Here is a 14174-nt window from a genome sequence, read left to right on the forward strand (position 1 = left end):
CGGGATGCATCACTGCCCGACTTCCACGCCCCAAAGATCCCATGATGATTGCTGTCCCCAAAACCACCCTGTATGCAGTAAGGTCCCTCAAAGCATCAGTTGCACTTGAAGGGTCCCACCGTCCTGTCCAACCTGGGTCAATGAACATCCTCACCGAGGTGCACACTGCCCGGCCTCCACGCAGGTCCGACCAAGTCCAAATCCTTGTTCTGTCTCCTCCCTTGAACACCTTTGCTGATTCGCCAATTAATGGAAAGAGCTGATGAGGTTGTTGATGAGGTTGTTGGTAAGATTTTTGGTGGAGTTGCTCAATGCACCGCAACAATGGGAGCCTGGTTGAGCTTCCGACTCTGCCGGAGACTCGTTTCCAGGTTTTGTTAAGGTCCCGCCCTTTGGCAGGCACTCGTTCAGTCTGACGATATGGCCTGGTGTATTGCCGGGCTTGAATCTTCTGGATGACGCTGCGAGTGCTGAGTTGTGATTGCAGCTCCTGATTGACCATTTGGTGAGCTCGCAGCATCCATCTCGCCACTCCTCCAGGTAGCGGGCCTCGATCTTGAAGGGCTCCAGGCGGACATACGTCTGCTTGTCCATTTTACGGCCTCCTGCAAGGTGCAGGATTGGCAGACGGTTATGTGCGACCGTCTGGTTATGGTCAACGGCCATATATTGCTCTAGCGCCAGGCCTTGGTGTTTGTCTTGTATCCGGGTACTGCGCAAACTGGTACCCATAACACAGGTAGCAACCTCACCGTCGCTGCTCTTCCTAATGATAATCACCGGATGTTCATCAGCACCATGGTTACTATACATAGGGTGACTCCAGAGGATGGAGTGGGTAGGAATGTTCTGTTGACAGAACATCGCGACGAGACCGTCGGGGATTGTGCATGCGCTGAGCATGACATTTCGTCTGGCCACATTCGGTGGTGGCGAAGGACCAGACAGAGGCTGCGCCGTAGTGCGCCAGTTGGCTGCTTGAGAGCCCATTTGAATGATTGAGTGTAGAGGCTCAAAAGGTGATTAAAGATCAGTTTGAACCAGAAATTGGCAGTGATAGAAGGGATTGAGCTTTTCTAAGCTTGTACGATGAAGTTGTGCTGCGCTCCGAAGATGTATAGAGACGGTAGTTCTAGAACGGCAGCAGGTGTAGAGACCGTAAGAAGGATGAAGGAGATGCAGATGACAACGCGAAGATAACAACACGAAACTTGGCACTCACCATTGCATACAAGTTGTATGGTCGGCTCGACAAGTAGTATCCCTTGTTAAGCATTTGGTCAGTAATTCATAAGTATAGGTAAGGTGGTAATATGCCATAATTCGATGCACCGCTTCGGACGGTACGTCTACGTGGACAATGGCAAGCGTCTAGCACTACTGCACCGGCTCGTACGACTGCTGATATTCTTGTTGCGATAGCAAATAGAACTGGGTGGAGCTTGACGCGAAGATATCGCGACATCAGCTGGGCCGAGGGTGGAGTTGAATCCAAGAGCAAGAGCTTCCATAGGTAAGCAAAGGTCCGGAGGCTCCAGGCCCGCACGGTGAGCTCGCCGAAGCACTCCAAAGGCTTAGGTGAGTGACCGAACGGATACGTAGGGTAGGATACTGATTCAAGGACGTGGTTGGCACCGCTTGAAGACAATAAGACGCCTTCCCTGCCTTCGAATTGTATCGAGCATTCATTGTAGCAAGCGCCGTGGATGGGAGAGCTACATGCCTAGTCAAGACACGGGATCGAGTCAGAGGAAAGCGTCGTAAATGCTGGTGTGTGTATATGTTGGAAAGTTAGTAGTGTCTAGAGCCGGCATTGGTAGGACGGCTATGGACTCGACAAGCTTCGGAAGATCTCGAAATCGATGGGGTGTCGGCAAGTCTGTCATGATTTCACCCTACGTATGTCTCATGGTTGGCCTTGAGGTTGCGAGAGACGAACATGACAGTAGAGAATGGAGAAGGAGCAACGAAGCTGTACATGTTGGTTTCGCACTGTTACCCTTGCGGCTTTTGCCGGCCGGCCCTCGACCGGTTTAGGACCGACATCATTGACGAACATATGATCATCGTACAACGCACGGCTGATGCTCTGAACAGCAGCCGATTGCAAGTTGCACAGCCTCCTGAGTACTCAAGAGCCACCTTCTAATTGAACATGAACTCAGTGGGCTCTTGAAACTCTCACTGTTTCGTCATGGACGTCGTCCCAAACGCTCCGGTGCTCATACCAGGATGGCTGCCACCTTCACGTGAGCACTGGCAACTCATCGTCTACTGCTGGCAGTTCTTCCCTATTGTGAGTGCGCACTCTGTTGAATGCACACAGTACGCCGCTGACGGTCTGTAAGTTCACGGCTATACAATGGTTCACGACATTTTACCCGCAGGGCAAAACCTCTATCGAGAGCAAGATCAACATTCCCGGCAAATGGGGCTGGTTCCTCATGGAGATCTGGGGCATGGTGGTCGTCGATTACTGCATGCTCAGCATCCCGCAGACAGTCGGTTTAAACAGCGCTCGGTCGCTACCGTGGGCGAACTGGACCATGGTGTTTGCCTACAACGTGCATTATGTCTATCGCGCCATCATCGCGCCTCTCTTACTTAACCCAACCATGTCGCCGATCCACCCATTTGTGTTCGTCTCTGCAGCGCTGTGGCAAGTCGCTAACGGACTGTCAATTGGAGGTTGGGTGGCCGGCTACGGCCCGACCACCGTGTTTGACTGGGCCGGCCGTTTATACACGATCGAAATCGGCCTCGTGATCATGGGCTGGAGCTTCCTGGGCAACATGTTCCACGACGATGATCTACGAGAGATACGGCGTAGCGCACTCAAACGGCAAAAAGCGCAGGCGGAGAAGGAAGGCAAGCCCGTCGAAGGCGTTGAGAAGCTTTACATGCTTCCCAAGAACGGACTGTTCCATTACATTCTGTACCCGCACTATCTTTGTGAGTGGTTCGAATGGGCTGGTTTCTGGATGGTAGGAGGTTGGGACTGCGTGCCAGCCAGGACGTTTCTGATCAACGAGATTTCCACAATGCTACCGCGAGCGCTGCAAGGCAGGCAGTGGTACATCGAGAAATTCGGCACGGAAAAGGTGGGCAACCGGAAGGCGGTGATACCGGGTCTGCTGTGAGCGTGGCTCAAGGTTCGCCACCCACGGCCAGCTATCCTTGTCGTAAGAAGCTGCTGCAAGAGCGAGGCGCTGGCTGGCTTATCAGATGGTGTTCATGGCGCCCTCTCCACATTATCCCAACGACTCTCCGGCTCAAGTACAGAGGGTTTCGGGTACGGCGGGCAAGCCGCGTCTCGGTCTAGCTTTTACACCACAATCGAGTTCTGTGCGACCTCAACCGGGCCCGTTCGTGAAAGCGGTCAGATTATCAAGGTCGTTGAAGTTCATATTTGTATCGTTTTGCGCTAGCTGCTCGAGAAAGCTCAAGAAAGGATCCTTCTCCATAGTATCTGTGTGTGCACTCTCCGCGCCTTGACTGAGACCGCTCGGGGTCTGATATTCGAAGCCGCTTGGTCCATAGAGCGCGCTGTAAGGCTCCTTCGACCAATCTGTGATCCTATCCCCGTCACCCGCCTGCTGAGTGTTTAGAAGGCTAAGGGACTGCGGCGTGGGAGTGAAATTGAAGGTGGGCGAAAGCGCGCTTTGCGTAAAAGTCTGCGATTGCAGAAAGTCGGCTGGCTTAGAGGAGTCGTGCAGGTACCTGTTAGGATCCATCGACTGCGCCGGTATGGGTTGCTGTGGATGCTGCTGGGGCTGCTGATGTAGCATACCAACGTCATATCCTTCGTAGGAGACGTGGCGCTGAAGCTGAAGATCTCCTGGTGGTTCGGAGACGGGTGTGGGATGTGAGATTGCTGACGTTGTAATCCGCCGCCGTTTCGGCTTCCTGCCCTCTGGCGGCGTGTGATTCTGAGTCATATACTGTGCAGGGACCGCAGGGTGGCTCTGAGAGTGTTGCAATGGAGGGAGCTGTTCGGGCCAAGGCTCGTGTGAGTTGCTACCCATTATTATAGGAAGCGGCATGTCTTCCTCTAGCACCTTCGGATCAATGTCGGCGAACGAGACATGGGCGCCGTCAATGTAAGCGCCGGGATAGCGATCAAAGAAGTCTTCCGTCTGGAAGACTGGCGAGAAGCGTATAGGGTTCGCAGCCAGTGACCGAACCAGCTGCGAGTGACTTGCGTATACATTCTGCAGTGTCTCACCCTGATGGTGTACACCGGCCCATAGAGACCTTAACGCTGACAACTGCGCCATCTCCCGTTGCAGATAATCCGAACTGTTGCTGAATAGGTTTCCATGGTGATGTGACATATAGTGAGCGCCATGGACATGAATGGTCCCGGCAGTGCAGACGCAGTAGCCCACAAAGGCCGGCCAGTCCATGGTCGCCCCGTTGCCAATCTCGACAAGCTCTGTGATCGCGTTTGCATGTAGAAAGCAGAGGTTGGTCGCTTCGATCTGCCATGACTGGTGCTGACCGGTGCCGGACAACTCGGTAAGATCGACTGGAAGGAATGGTCGGTAGACTAGGCAATGAATGAGGTGGTAGACCAGCTTACTCAGTACAAGCGTCGAGCATTCCGGCTGCCTGAATAGAGCTTCGAGCGATGCAAACGAGTCTTGGTTATTTGCAGCCCAATAGTCGAGGTCAGAGCGGATCTTCGACAATGTCGACTGAGCATGCCAGGGAAAATGGGAGTCGCCTTTCACACCACCAGCCGCTAAATACCGGTTCGTGAGTCCGAGAATCCTAACGATCTCCACCAACACGGCGCCACTTCCTTGCCCAGCATTACCCATTCCCACCGCATTTGGGAAGCTCGTGCTCGATGGGAAATAGTTCCCATCGCATCTCGACTGCACGCCTGGAGGGGCCCAAGCTGGTACGCGGAGATGTATGCAATCGTCCGAAATGAGAGATGGACGCTTTGAGCCAGACACCGTAAAACGATCCATCAACCAGCAAGACCACAAGAGGCGTCGTCGGCCTTCTCTTTCGGACCAAGAAACTCGAAGCTGTGCCGGTAGTTCTCGATGCAAGCTCAGCGCGAGTGCCATACTAATGGCATGCGATAACAGCATGTACGATCGTTTGCCCTTCCCGTCTTGAAACGCAGCCATGGCTAGTAGGAGTAAAGCTTGCACATTCTCAATTGTTGGCTCATCCACGTCAATCGCTCGCCTCGCCTGATGCGCGTACTCAAGTCCCCGGATTCCTGTTGCACCGTCATCACTGGTAGACCGTGGGACATGAATACTGGATATCGCATATATCGCATGCAGGAGAAATTGTGGTAGCTGCCCCTTCTGCATCCTTTGTCGAGTAGCCGGCTCGTCCAGGATGTAGAAAGGTTTACCGTGCAGTCGTGTGAAGTAGGCATCAACCAAGGCGTCTCCGACTGGTAGTGAATCGCTAGGCGCTTTCGCTGGATCAGCCGCAGCTACTTTAGCAGATCTCCCGCTAGGTAATGATTGAGCCTCAATGTCAGATGCGAGCGATCCAGACAAATCATCAACGGCCTGTCCTTTCCCATTGGTGTCGCTCTCCGTAGCAAGAGTCTGAGCTGCGCTCTCCGCTGCGACGCCGCCATCGTTCTTGGCTTCTGATGGCCCCTCGTCCTTCAACCGCTTCTCCAAACCATTCACCCTCTTCAGCAGTGCCTCTAGGACATCGGTTTTGGGACCGCGTTTGCGAGGCGTTGCGTCATATATACAAGGACACTTGAAGACCTGACATGCTTCGCAGCTCGGCCGGACTCTGTTGCATTTGATCTTGCGCTTGCGGCAGCTCTTACAGTTCATGGCCTCTTTCGGCTGATCGCTAAGCCGCCTTACTGGCAAACGGTCTATCCCGACCAGCGGTCTTGATATCGTCTCGAAGGCGTCGACCGACCCAGGATGAAGACCGGTCGCCATGTGTTGCTAAGTTAACGCGGACGCATTGGAAATGGTAGGACAGCTCCCTTGCCGCACCACTCTGGCAGAAGCATCGCTGTGTCGGTCATCGAGCCATTGATGAATAGCTTTTCTAACAAGCTCATCGGTACAAGAAAAGACATTAGATGTACTTGACAGCTTCTGTTTGAGCGTGTGGAGCCGGTACGTGCGCCACATCGAACTCCAGGAAGAGCGGGGGATATCGTCCCGCAGTAGCCGTTGCGAACGAGGTACGGTAGCAAATATATGATTGTACGCCAGTGCGCCAAACTGGTAGACCGGGTCGACGAGACAGCACGATCCCGATCTCCCGCCAGTCATTGGCAGAATCCCTGTACTCCCTTCCCATACCGTTCCGTGTGGTGAGAGTCGGCTGGACAGCAAAGCCATTTACCTATCAAGCTTGGACCGCTTAGTCAAAACGATTAGCGCGCCCGCATGGACCGCATTGGCCAGAGCAGATTTGGTCCGGGATGAGATCGGGGCTAGGCAGTTCGAGACGTCAAACATCCCCGTGGCCAAGCAGTTCACGAGCTAGATAGGGCTCGTTTAGCGACATGAAACCATATTCGGTTGAGCAAGTCCGGAAAGCACATTATCTACATGCGTTACGGAGGAGAAGCATGCACCAAAACGATTTAGCGTTTGGACTGTGAAGCTGACAGGGAGCAGCCTATTGCTTAACCGAGCCGTTCCACAACAATGATATGGCCTGTCCATCGTACCCTCGTTTAGAGCACGTATAGGGGATGGGAGTACCACGGGAGAGCATGAGACGATTGAAAAGCGCCAACAAGCTCCTACGGCCTTAGCCAGCCACCATGCTGCAGCTCCTGATCAGGCATGTTAGGTCGTTGCTGCACGCGAGGCCAATCATGACCGTGATGGCGTCTGGCTTGGTCATCTGTACAAGCTCCTTCCAGCTGCCAGACATACGAAGTCGAAGGGCACGTTCTGCCCTACTAGGAGACGCAGCGTTTCAACCGTCGTCCAACCGTTGACGTCGGCTATACCATACGCCGTCCACCCTAACGAATCCGCCAATGCCACGGAGTCACCTCTGCCTCGCACACCGCTCGATAGATCAACAAATATCCGCCCGGGACGCTCCTTGAAGCTACTGCTGTAATGCTTGAGCAGAGGTGACACCACGAACGTCTTTTCCGACGGTAGTGCAGATATGACGACAAACGGCCTGCTCACTTTCTTCATGTCCTCCAGCGTATGGAACTGCTGTATGTCGGCGGCAATGGAGCCCTTCGCCTTAAAGCCGATCGTATGTATAGTCCCAATTTCGAGACTTGTCAGGGCAAATATGGCCGCTGCGGCCTGAGACTCATGGCTGGCCAGCACTAAAGCCGCCTGTCCGGCGTACGCTGAGGGTACAAAGTCCCGTGTGAGCATCGCTCTTATGCCTTTCCAGGTTACATTGTCTCCCAGGAGCACTTTGCCGCCTGACGTTGCGTGAGCGACAACCGTGTCGATCTGGCCTATAGTCGTTGCAGCGTTAGAGAGCTTGGGTAGATAAGGTGCCGTAGCTGGCAAAGGCGGGTTGATGTAAGCGCCACCGAAGCTAGGCCTAGTGATGAAGCGCTCAACGGAGCTTTGTGATGTGCGCTCGATACATAGCAGCTGGTGCGGCAGACTAAGCTCGTTCAGACACTTCTCGAAGAACATTGCTTGACCCGTATGATGGACATTGCCAATGGCATACAGGTCGAGCTTGGGCATCTGGCCCATAGAATGAAGTCGGAAGTTGATCTCAGCAGCACTAAGCTGACCTGGCGCGGCAATTATCGGCAGTAAAGGATGTGTAATAGGAGTGAAGACTCTATTGAGCGTCCGGGACAGCTGACCGATAGGGCCCATGTTCAGCGCTGAGAGCGGCGGATGGGAGTACGTCGTCTGTATTACCGATCGGAAGTATTCAAGCTCGTAGTTCTCTTCGGTCGTATTGATTAAAGCGATCATCTTCACAATGTCGCCGTACACTGCTCCTTGCTTGAAGAGCTGCTGGGCCTCTGCTGAACTCCACTTGAACTTCCCGCTGAAATCGTGCCAAGCGGAGATGATCTTGCTGCTTCCCTTCTCGGACGCCAACTTACGTCTGATCTCTTCTGGGAGCCAAAGCTCGACATCGATATACTCACAGCCCCATTGGATCGCCTTCCGAAGATACTTGTAGAATAGCATCGGGTCGTCCATCGGAAACCGACCGTTTTCCTTCGTACACCTAGTAGTGAATATTATTGGCAACTCTGTACGCTGGCGTAATAGCATCACCTGCTCGCCAACATATTCAAGGCTGGGAACCTCATGACCTGTCCTCGATATTGAAGGGTCTTCCAACAAGTCTACACGTAGCTCAACCGAGTCTGCACCGACAGAGAGGATGTCGAGATTTGGGAGGGCCGCGCGAATGTCAGGAAATGTCGTAGATAGCAAGGTCGTCCGCCCTTTCTTCCGGAGATCATCGTGTGGCTTAGTCTGTCCAAGTACAAGGCCAAGAAAGCGCGCAAGATCCCGCCGTGCTGGCTGTCGTGCGGTGTATAGATACTCATGATCGCATAGCGCGGTCAAGCCATGGATTCTCGCGTCCTCTTCGTCAATGCAATGTGCTGTGATAACCATCCTGTTAATCCTCTGTATATCTTCCGGATTCGATACGGAGCCATGTTCTAGGCCAACGATAGTGCTATCTGGTTGTCCTGCAACAGCCTCCAGATATGTCACTGTTGTGTGCTTCTGTCCCAGTATATCGGCTGCTGTGATGACTACATCCTGTTGGCCCTGATTGAACAGGATCAACAATCGCGGAGCCTCAGTGTGAACGATCTCTTCGATTTTCATAACCCCATTCACTTTGGTCATATCAGCAGTCCCTAAATGAGATCAAATTAGGTGGTGGCGTTCTAGTAAACGGCCCGTCGAAACCGGTACGTGATATCACAGCCTTGGAAAATTGGGGCGTACCGTGGAGGTAGTAACTTCTGTGTAGTGGGCGAGCCTGGTGCGCTGCAGGTATTGATCGGCCACACCATCGCTGTCAGTCCGTAGAAGCGATATCAAAGGGTGGAACAGGCCGCATTCAGGCCAGGTTCCGCGACCATGTGCTTGCCACACCAGCCTTTCAACTCCCCAGGAGGCGTCGCGGAGTAGGCTCTCAGCACTCAGAACATTACATGTAGTTGGCTCTGTGCAAGCAAGATCCATTGCGTGCAAAGGCGCATACCACGGGTTGTTAAAGACTGGAAGCCATCCCATTGCTGCACGGCGCCCGGCTAAGCTTTGAGTTTATCCGCCTATAAGGAAAGGCTGCCTAGCCATACCGCGGTCGTTCAATTGGAGCGGAGCATGTGGGGTTGAAGTGGAGGACGTGACGGCAGGTTCCGGCATGCGCTCTTCCTCCCATTCAAATCTCCAATGTGCCCGGCCTTAAAGGCGACCAATCTCCCTCCTCGATAAAAGTAACCAGGACGTACGAGTCGAGACCCATGAGGTTGACTGCCAAGACCTACGAACACCGTTCCACGCCGTACAAGCGTGGTGAATCTTGCTACGATCTGCTCACTGCCACCAGAAGGACGGCCATCGCGCGTAAAAGACCCTACCCTCGGCAGTCCTCATGCATGTCATGGGTGACCTACCTGACTCGAGCCGACTTCATCATTGCATGGAACTGTCTCCGCCCGCTCATGCAACGGTCCAATGTTACGACGAGGGAAGTTGTGCTCGAGGCGACTGGCACCAATAAACGTGCAACGTGGAGGCTAATGCTCAGATCCATGCTAACCGAAGTGGAAATTGTGGAATCGGTGACTTGAGGGCATCGAAAGCCAAGAGTGTGCTCATGATGTATGCACACTCGGGATTGCATGTATAAATATGTTGCTGGCACCTTAGATCAAGAGTAGGTTGAGCTTTGAACATACCTGTTCCTTACGAAATGGCAGCTATCGTGCTCAGTCTACTCGCTGTCGGGGCGGTTGCCAAGTTCAACCCTCTGCAACATCTTGGAGGTAACGGTCCATATTTCTCTGGATCCAATGTCTTCAACATCTGTCCTGAGCCTCCGTCTGGGTGTACGGTAGATCAAGTAGGCTTCACATCGCGCCATGGCTCGCGATACCCGGACCCATCTGCATATTATCAGTGGACCAACCTGAGCGCGAAGGTATGATTGACGTATGGCCCTGAAGCGGCATTGCTGATCTCAAGAACAGATCCATGCGCAGCCTTTCACAACAAATGCCTCGGAATTTCAATTCTTGCACAACTGGCAGCCAGTTCTGCGTAACCCTATCCCAGAGCTTTCGGAGCTGTCCATAGGAGGCTATAGGGAGCTATATGATATGGGAGTCCAATACCGCTGGCTCTATCCGACGCTGTATACGGAGAACACACCTTTCGTACTGTGGGCGAATCGCTACCAGGAGGGTATCTTCCGTGTGGTTGACACGGCCAGACTCTTCGCTCGCGGTTATGTGGGCCCCAATGCAACGGCGGATGGTAGCGTGTACGTATTGAACCAATCGGACCCGCGATCCATTGCCAACAGTCTGGCACCTTCGGATCTTTGCCCAGCATATGTCGACAATAGTGGTGGCGCATATGCGACTAACTGGTCCAACATCTACGTGCCTCCCATCGTCTCCCGGATCAATAGCTTGTTCCAAGGCCTGAATTTCACCAGCTCAGACGTGACCCTGTTCCCGTATTTGTGTGGTTTCGAAACGCAAATCACTGGCCGCGTCAGCCCCTGGTGCGGCGCCTTTACCGAGCAGGAGATTCTGCATTACGAGTACGCTCAGGACATCAGGTACTGGTACGGTAGCGGTCTGGGAACAACCGTCGACAAGAACCTCATGTTGCCGTTCTTGACACAGCTTGTCCAGCGGTTTGTCGACGGGCCCAACGCTTCCTACCCCAATGGTAATGGCACGAACGCCTTCCATCCCAACCCGCTCATTGCTACGTTCACGAATGATGGACAGATCAACCAGCTAGCAGCCGCTATCGGTGTTTTCGATGACCAGCCACCACTACCTGCTACGTACATTCTTCAGAACCGTACGTTCCGGGCGTCCAACTTCGTTACCATGCGCGGCACTATCAGCTTCGAGCGCTTGAACTGTGGCACACAGGGCTTGTTCATGCGCATGAAGCTCAATGACGAGGTGTATCCGGTGCCCTCCTGCCAGCAAGGTCCGGGCAGAAGTTGCCCGCTGCAGCAGTACCAGGCTATTATTGCCTATAAGAGCGCTGCAGCCGGCGACTTTCAGGTGCAATGCGGGATCGTGAACACAAGTGTTGTCCCGATTGGGCAGGACAGGACCACGTTCTTGACTAACATCAGTTTGCCGTGGGAGTACGTGGTGAGGCCGTGATTGTATGCCGGGGAGAGGGTTCCGTCACATGATGGAGCGCGCATCGTTTGAAATGATTACGAGCTCATGAGGATGACTACATAAGCGTGACACGAACATTGTACGTAGGAATGTCACTAATGATGAGAGATGTTGCTTCGGTTCAGGCGCCTTCAGCGGATCCCCAAATGGCTCATGACAGAGTAGTCCGATAACAACCACACTGGGGTATAGGGGTATGTATATGTTGTGGAATAGCTTCTCGTACTACCTAGTTTCATAGTAGAGGTTCTCGTCTCCCAGCCCAGCCGGTACCAAACGTAGAATCTCTCCTAAGCGCCTGTACACATGGAGACAGTACCCCCTAGCCAAAATGTCTCCATACAGACGATGTTAAGATGATGAGGCCCACATCGCTGACCGAAGCGATCAAATACTGCCCGGTGGTATCACAAGGTATGAAGCGTTAAGTGAAATGTATAGACCAAAGGGTCATAGGTGTCGTGCCGGCTATACCGCGTCATCAAGTCGTGAATGAATGTGGCGGAGGTAGACGCCTGACTGAGACTGCCTGCTTAGATGCGTGCGATAGTGGCTGAGTACGCCGAGGCGGATGGGCTGACAGCGGTTACGAAGCCAGTGGCCGCACGGCTGCTGCTCGCACCGGCGATGCCGCTGCTGCTTGGGTACCCGCTTGTCGGATAGTAAGCGGCAGGACTGGATTGTATAGGCTGGACGGTGGCACCCGTGGAAGTAGATGAGCCGCCACCAATTGTAACGAAGATGGTCTCCTTCTCCGTCACCGTCACGGTGTTAATTACGCAGCTGCCATCGGCACCTGCGGCGGCGGTATTTTTAGCACCGCTGCCAGCCGACGCCGGTGTTGATGAGGCAGCCACCGGGTAGACGGTGATGAAGTTGGTAATCGTCCGGGTCGAGTGAATAGTGGAAGTGCCGGCAGTGGTCGCGCCTTGGGACAAGCCGGAGGCCGGACCGTCGTTCGATGCGATACTGGAGCTGACGCCCGAGCTTGCAGTGGAGACAGCAGCGGCGGCGGTGCTGGTCAAGTACAGCGTCTACACAACTGGTCAGATGACATCGGTTACGTAGGACTGAAGTGGCTTACTGAGGTCAAGTACTGCGTCCGCGTAGAGTGGATGGTGGTTGTGATGGTTGACGAGGACGAGCCCGTGCCGAGAACGTAAGTCAGTGTTGTATTGTCAACATGAGTTGTCGGGATCGTGATGGTGGACGAGCTGGTAACGTTAGGTGAAGCTGCTGGTACGAAGCCGGTCCCCAAGGCCGCAACAGCACTTGAGCTCGAAGGTGTGCTATAGCCAGTGCTGAGCGGCGCCACAATCGGAGATGAGCTCGGGAGGGCTCCAGTGCCCACCGGCGCGTTGACAGCGCTAGAGCTTGGCAGCGAGCCGGATGGCGCGTAGTAGAAAGAGGAGGGGATCGAGGGCGATGACGAGCTGTCGCTCGGCGCATAGCTGAACGATGTAGGGCTGTACGATACCGATGGGTCCGGGGTGCTGGAAGCCGTTGCCGAGAAGCTGGCCAGGATAACGGAGGTTGCAGAACTGGCTTGCTCAACCGGACAGACAGTCGTGGCGACAGATATAATGTCCGTCACTGTAAGAGCGATCTGCGACTCAGGATGTGCTGGACAATCGGTGACCGTGGGCGCGCAGCTGATGACAGTGTAGGTAGTCGTCGCGAAGACGGTGGCGGTCGTCAACGACCCGTTGTTCTGTCTGGGGTAAAGTTCATACGCGTTCGCCGCCGCGGCAAGGGCCGCGATGAAGGTAGTGGTGGTGAATGCATGCATTTCGTCCGTCTGATCTCGTGATAACTGGATGTGGCGTTTCTGGTAATGGATGAGGCTGATCTGGCAACCTTTGATGCTGGAATCAATCCGCGCGCGCAATGACAGAGGCTGTAAATGAGTGACTGCTGAACTAGGTCAACGAAAGAGTGGATGCGTCTCCGAGAGAACGCGAAGAGAGCGACGTCGCGGACTGAACGGGCGCTGAATGAAGGAGAGTCAACACGAAACCAGGACACACTTGGGCTCTGGGGGAGACATCGAACAAAAGATACCGGCGGTGCAGGCGCGACGTTGGACGTCCCGACGGTCGGTTACCCCTGTGGCCTCTGCTTTGCGCCTGGGCCTGTGATTAGGATCAGTCAACGGCGGCGAACGTAATCTACGTTGCTTGTCGTCCGGGTGCTTGATTGGCTTAGTGCCGAAGTGGTAGAGATGTGGCGCTTGCCCCTTGAGTCGGCTGACTGGCCAGCCTTTAAGCACCTATCAAACGCGGCCTCCCGAAGCCGAGGCCAAGTTACTGGAAGATGTAGATGATTGACCTCTTACCGCCGATGTTACTCGGGCATGATAGGCAGACATGACTTGAATATGCCATGTCTGCACAACCGTTTCTCGTTGTCGAGGGACGTTTGCGTAGGTCTTGGCAAATTGCCCGATTGGCTGGGCGTCCTTTGGCAGCGAAGCAATCAGCAATGGCGATCATACCTCCCGTCCGTACGCTTGACCAGGTTCCCTTGGTCGCTTCGTCTCCGTATCTTATCGCGAAGCCTACGCCCACTGCTTGGGGTGGAGAAGACCTCCCACAGGGCAAATCTGTCCTCTGCATAGCCTTGGACGCAATCACCCGTATGCGCCATCTTCGCCGTCGTGCAACAGGAGCATAGGAAGCACGGTGCAACCATCGCTGCAGTCGCCGAACACTGAGACAAACTGCAACGTTCGCGGATAGTGGAGGGCAGCGTTTAATGTCTCTCCTTACGTGTGGCCAATGTTTCACCTAAAGCGCTGCCAAGTCAG

At 54.1% G+C, this 14174-nt stretch overlaps 6 protein-coding genes across 6 annotated transcripts; 2 read left to right on the forward strand and 4 right to left on the reverse strand.

Annotated features, from left to right (window-relative positions):
- Positions 1–114: 114 nt before the first annotated feature.
- Positions 115–1000, reverse strand: BAUCODRAFT_575543 (uncharacterized protein). Its single transcript, XM_007677688.1, has one exon. The coding sequence runs from the start codon at positions 988–990 to the stop codon at positions 247–249; it is 744 nt and encodes a 247-aa protein (XP_007675878.1). The 5' UTR covers positions 991–1000; the 3' UTR covers positions 115–246.
- A 921-nt stretch (positions 1001–1921) lies between these two features.
- Positions 1922–3140, forward strand: BAUCODRAFT_156204 (uncharacterized protein; the record flags this gene model as incomplete). Its single annotated transcript, XM_007677689.1, has 2 exons — positions 1922–2296; positions 2349–3140. Exons 1-2 carry the CDS (start codon positions 2195–2197, stop codon positions 3138–3140), a joined length of 894 nt encoding a protein of 297 aa, XP_007675879.1. The 5' UTR covers positions 1922–2194.
- A 927-nt stretch (positions 3141–4067) lies between these two features.
- BAUCODRAFT_69220 (uncharacterized protein) lies at positions 4068–5939 on the reverse strand (the record flags this gene model as incomplete). The annotated part of the gene is made up of 1 exon (XM_007677314.1): positions 4068–5939. A coding segment is annotated over one exon (1872 nt), but the record flags the coding sequence as incomplete, so codon positions are not given.
- Positions 5940–6473: 534 nt separating this feature from the next.
- On the reverse strand, positions 6474–9234 carry BAUCODRAFT_33271 (uncharacterized protein). The gene has a single exon (XM_007677096.1). It carries the CDS (start codon positions 8829–8831, stop codon positions 6861–6863), a length of 1971 nt encoding a protein of 656 aa, XP_007675286.1. The 5' UTR covers positions 8832–9234; the 3' UTR covers positions 6474–6860.
- Positions 9235–9906: 672 nt separating this feature from the next.
- BAUCODRAFT_138831 (uncharacterized protein) lies at positions 9907–11347 on the forward strand (the record flags this gene model as incomplete). Its single annotated transcript, XM_007677690.1, has 2 exons — positions 9907–10134; positions 10196–11347. The coding sequence occupies 2 exons, from the start codon at positions 9907–9909 to the stop codon at positions 11345–11347; spliced, it is 1380 nt and encodes a 459-aa protein (XP_007675880.1).
- Positions 11348–11901: 554 nt separating this feature from the next.
- On the reverse strand, positions 11902–13157 carry BAUCODRAFT_23830 (uncharacterized protein; the record flags this gene model as incomplete). Its single annotated transcript, XM_007676954.1, has 2 exons — positions 11902–12402; positions 12453–13157. The coding sequence occupies 2 exons, from the start codon at positions 13155–13157 to the stop codon at positions 11902–11904; spliced, it is 1206 nt and encodes a 401-aa protein (XP_007675144.1).
- Between the last annotated feature and the right edge of the window lie 1017 nt (positions 13158–14174).

Source organism: Baudoinia panamericana (genome assembly GCF_000338955.1).
Source record: "Baudoinia panamericana UAMH 10762 unplaced genomic scaffold BAUCOscaffold_5, whole genome shotgun sequence".
Lineage (NCBI taxonomy): Eukaryota > Fungi > Ascomycota > Dothideomycetes > Mycosphaerellales > Teratosphaeriaceae > Baudoinia > Baudoinia panamericana.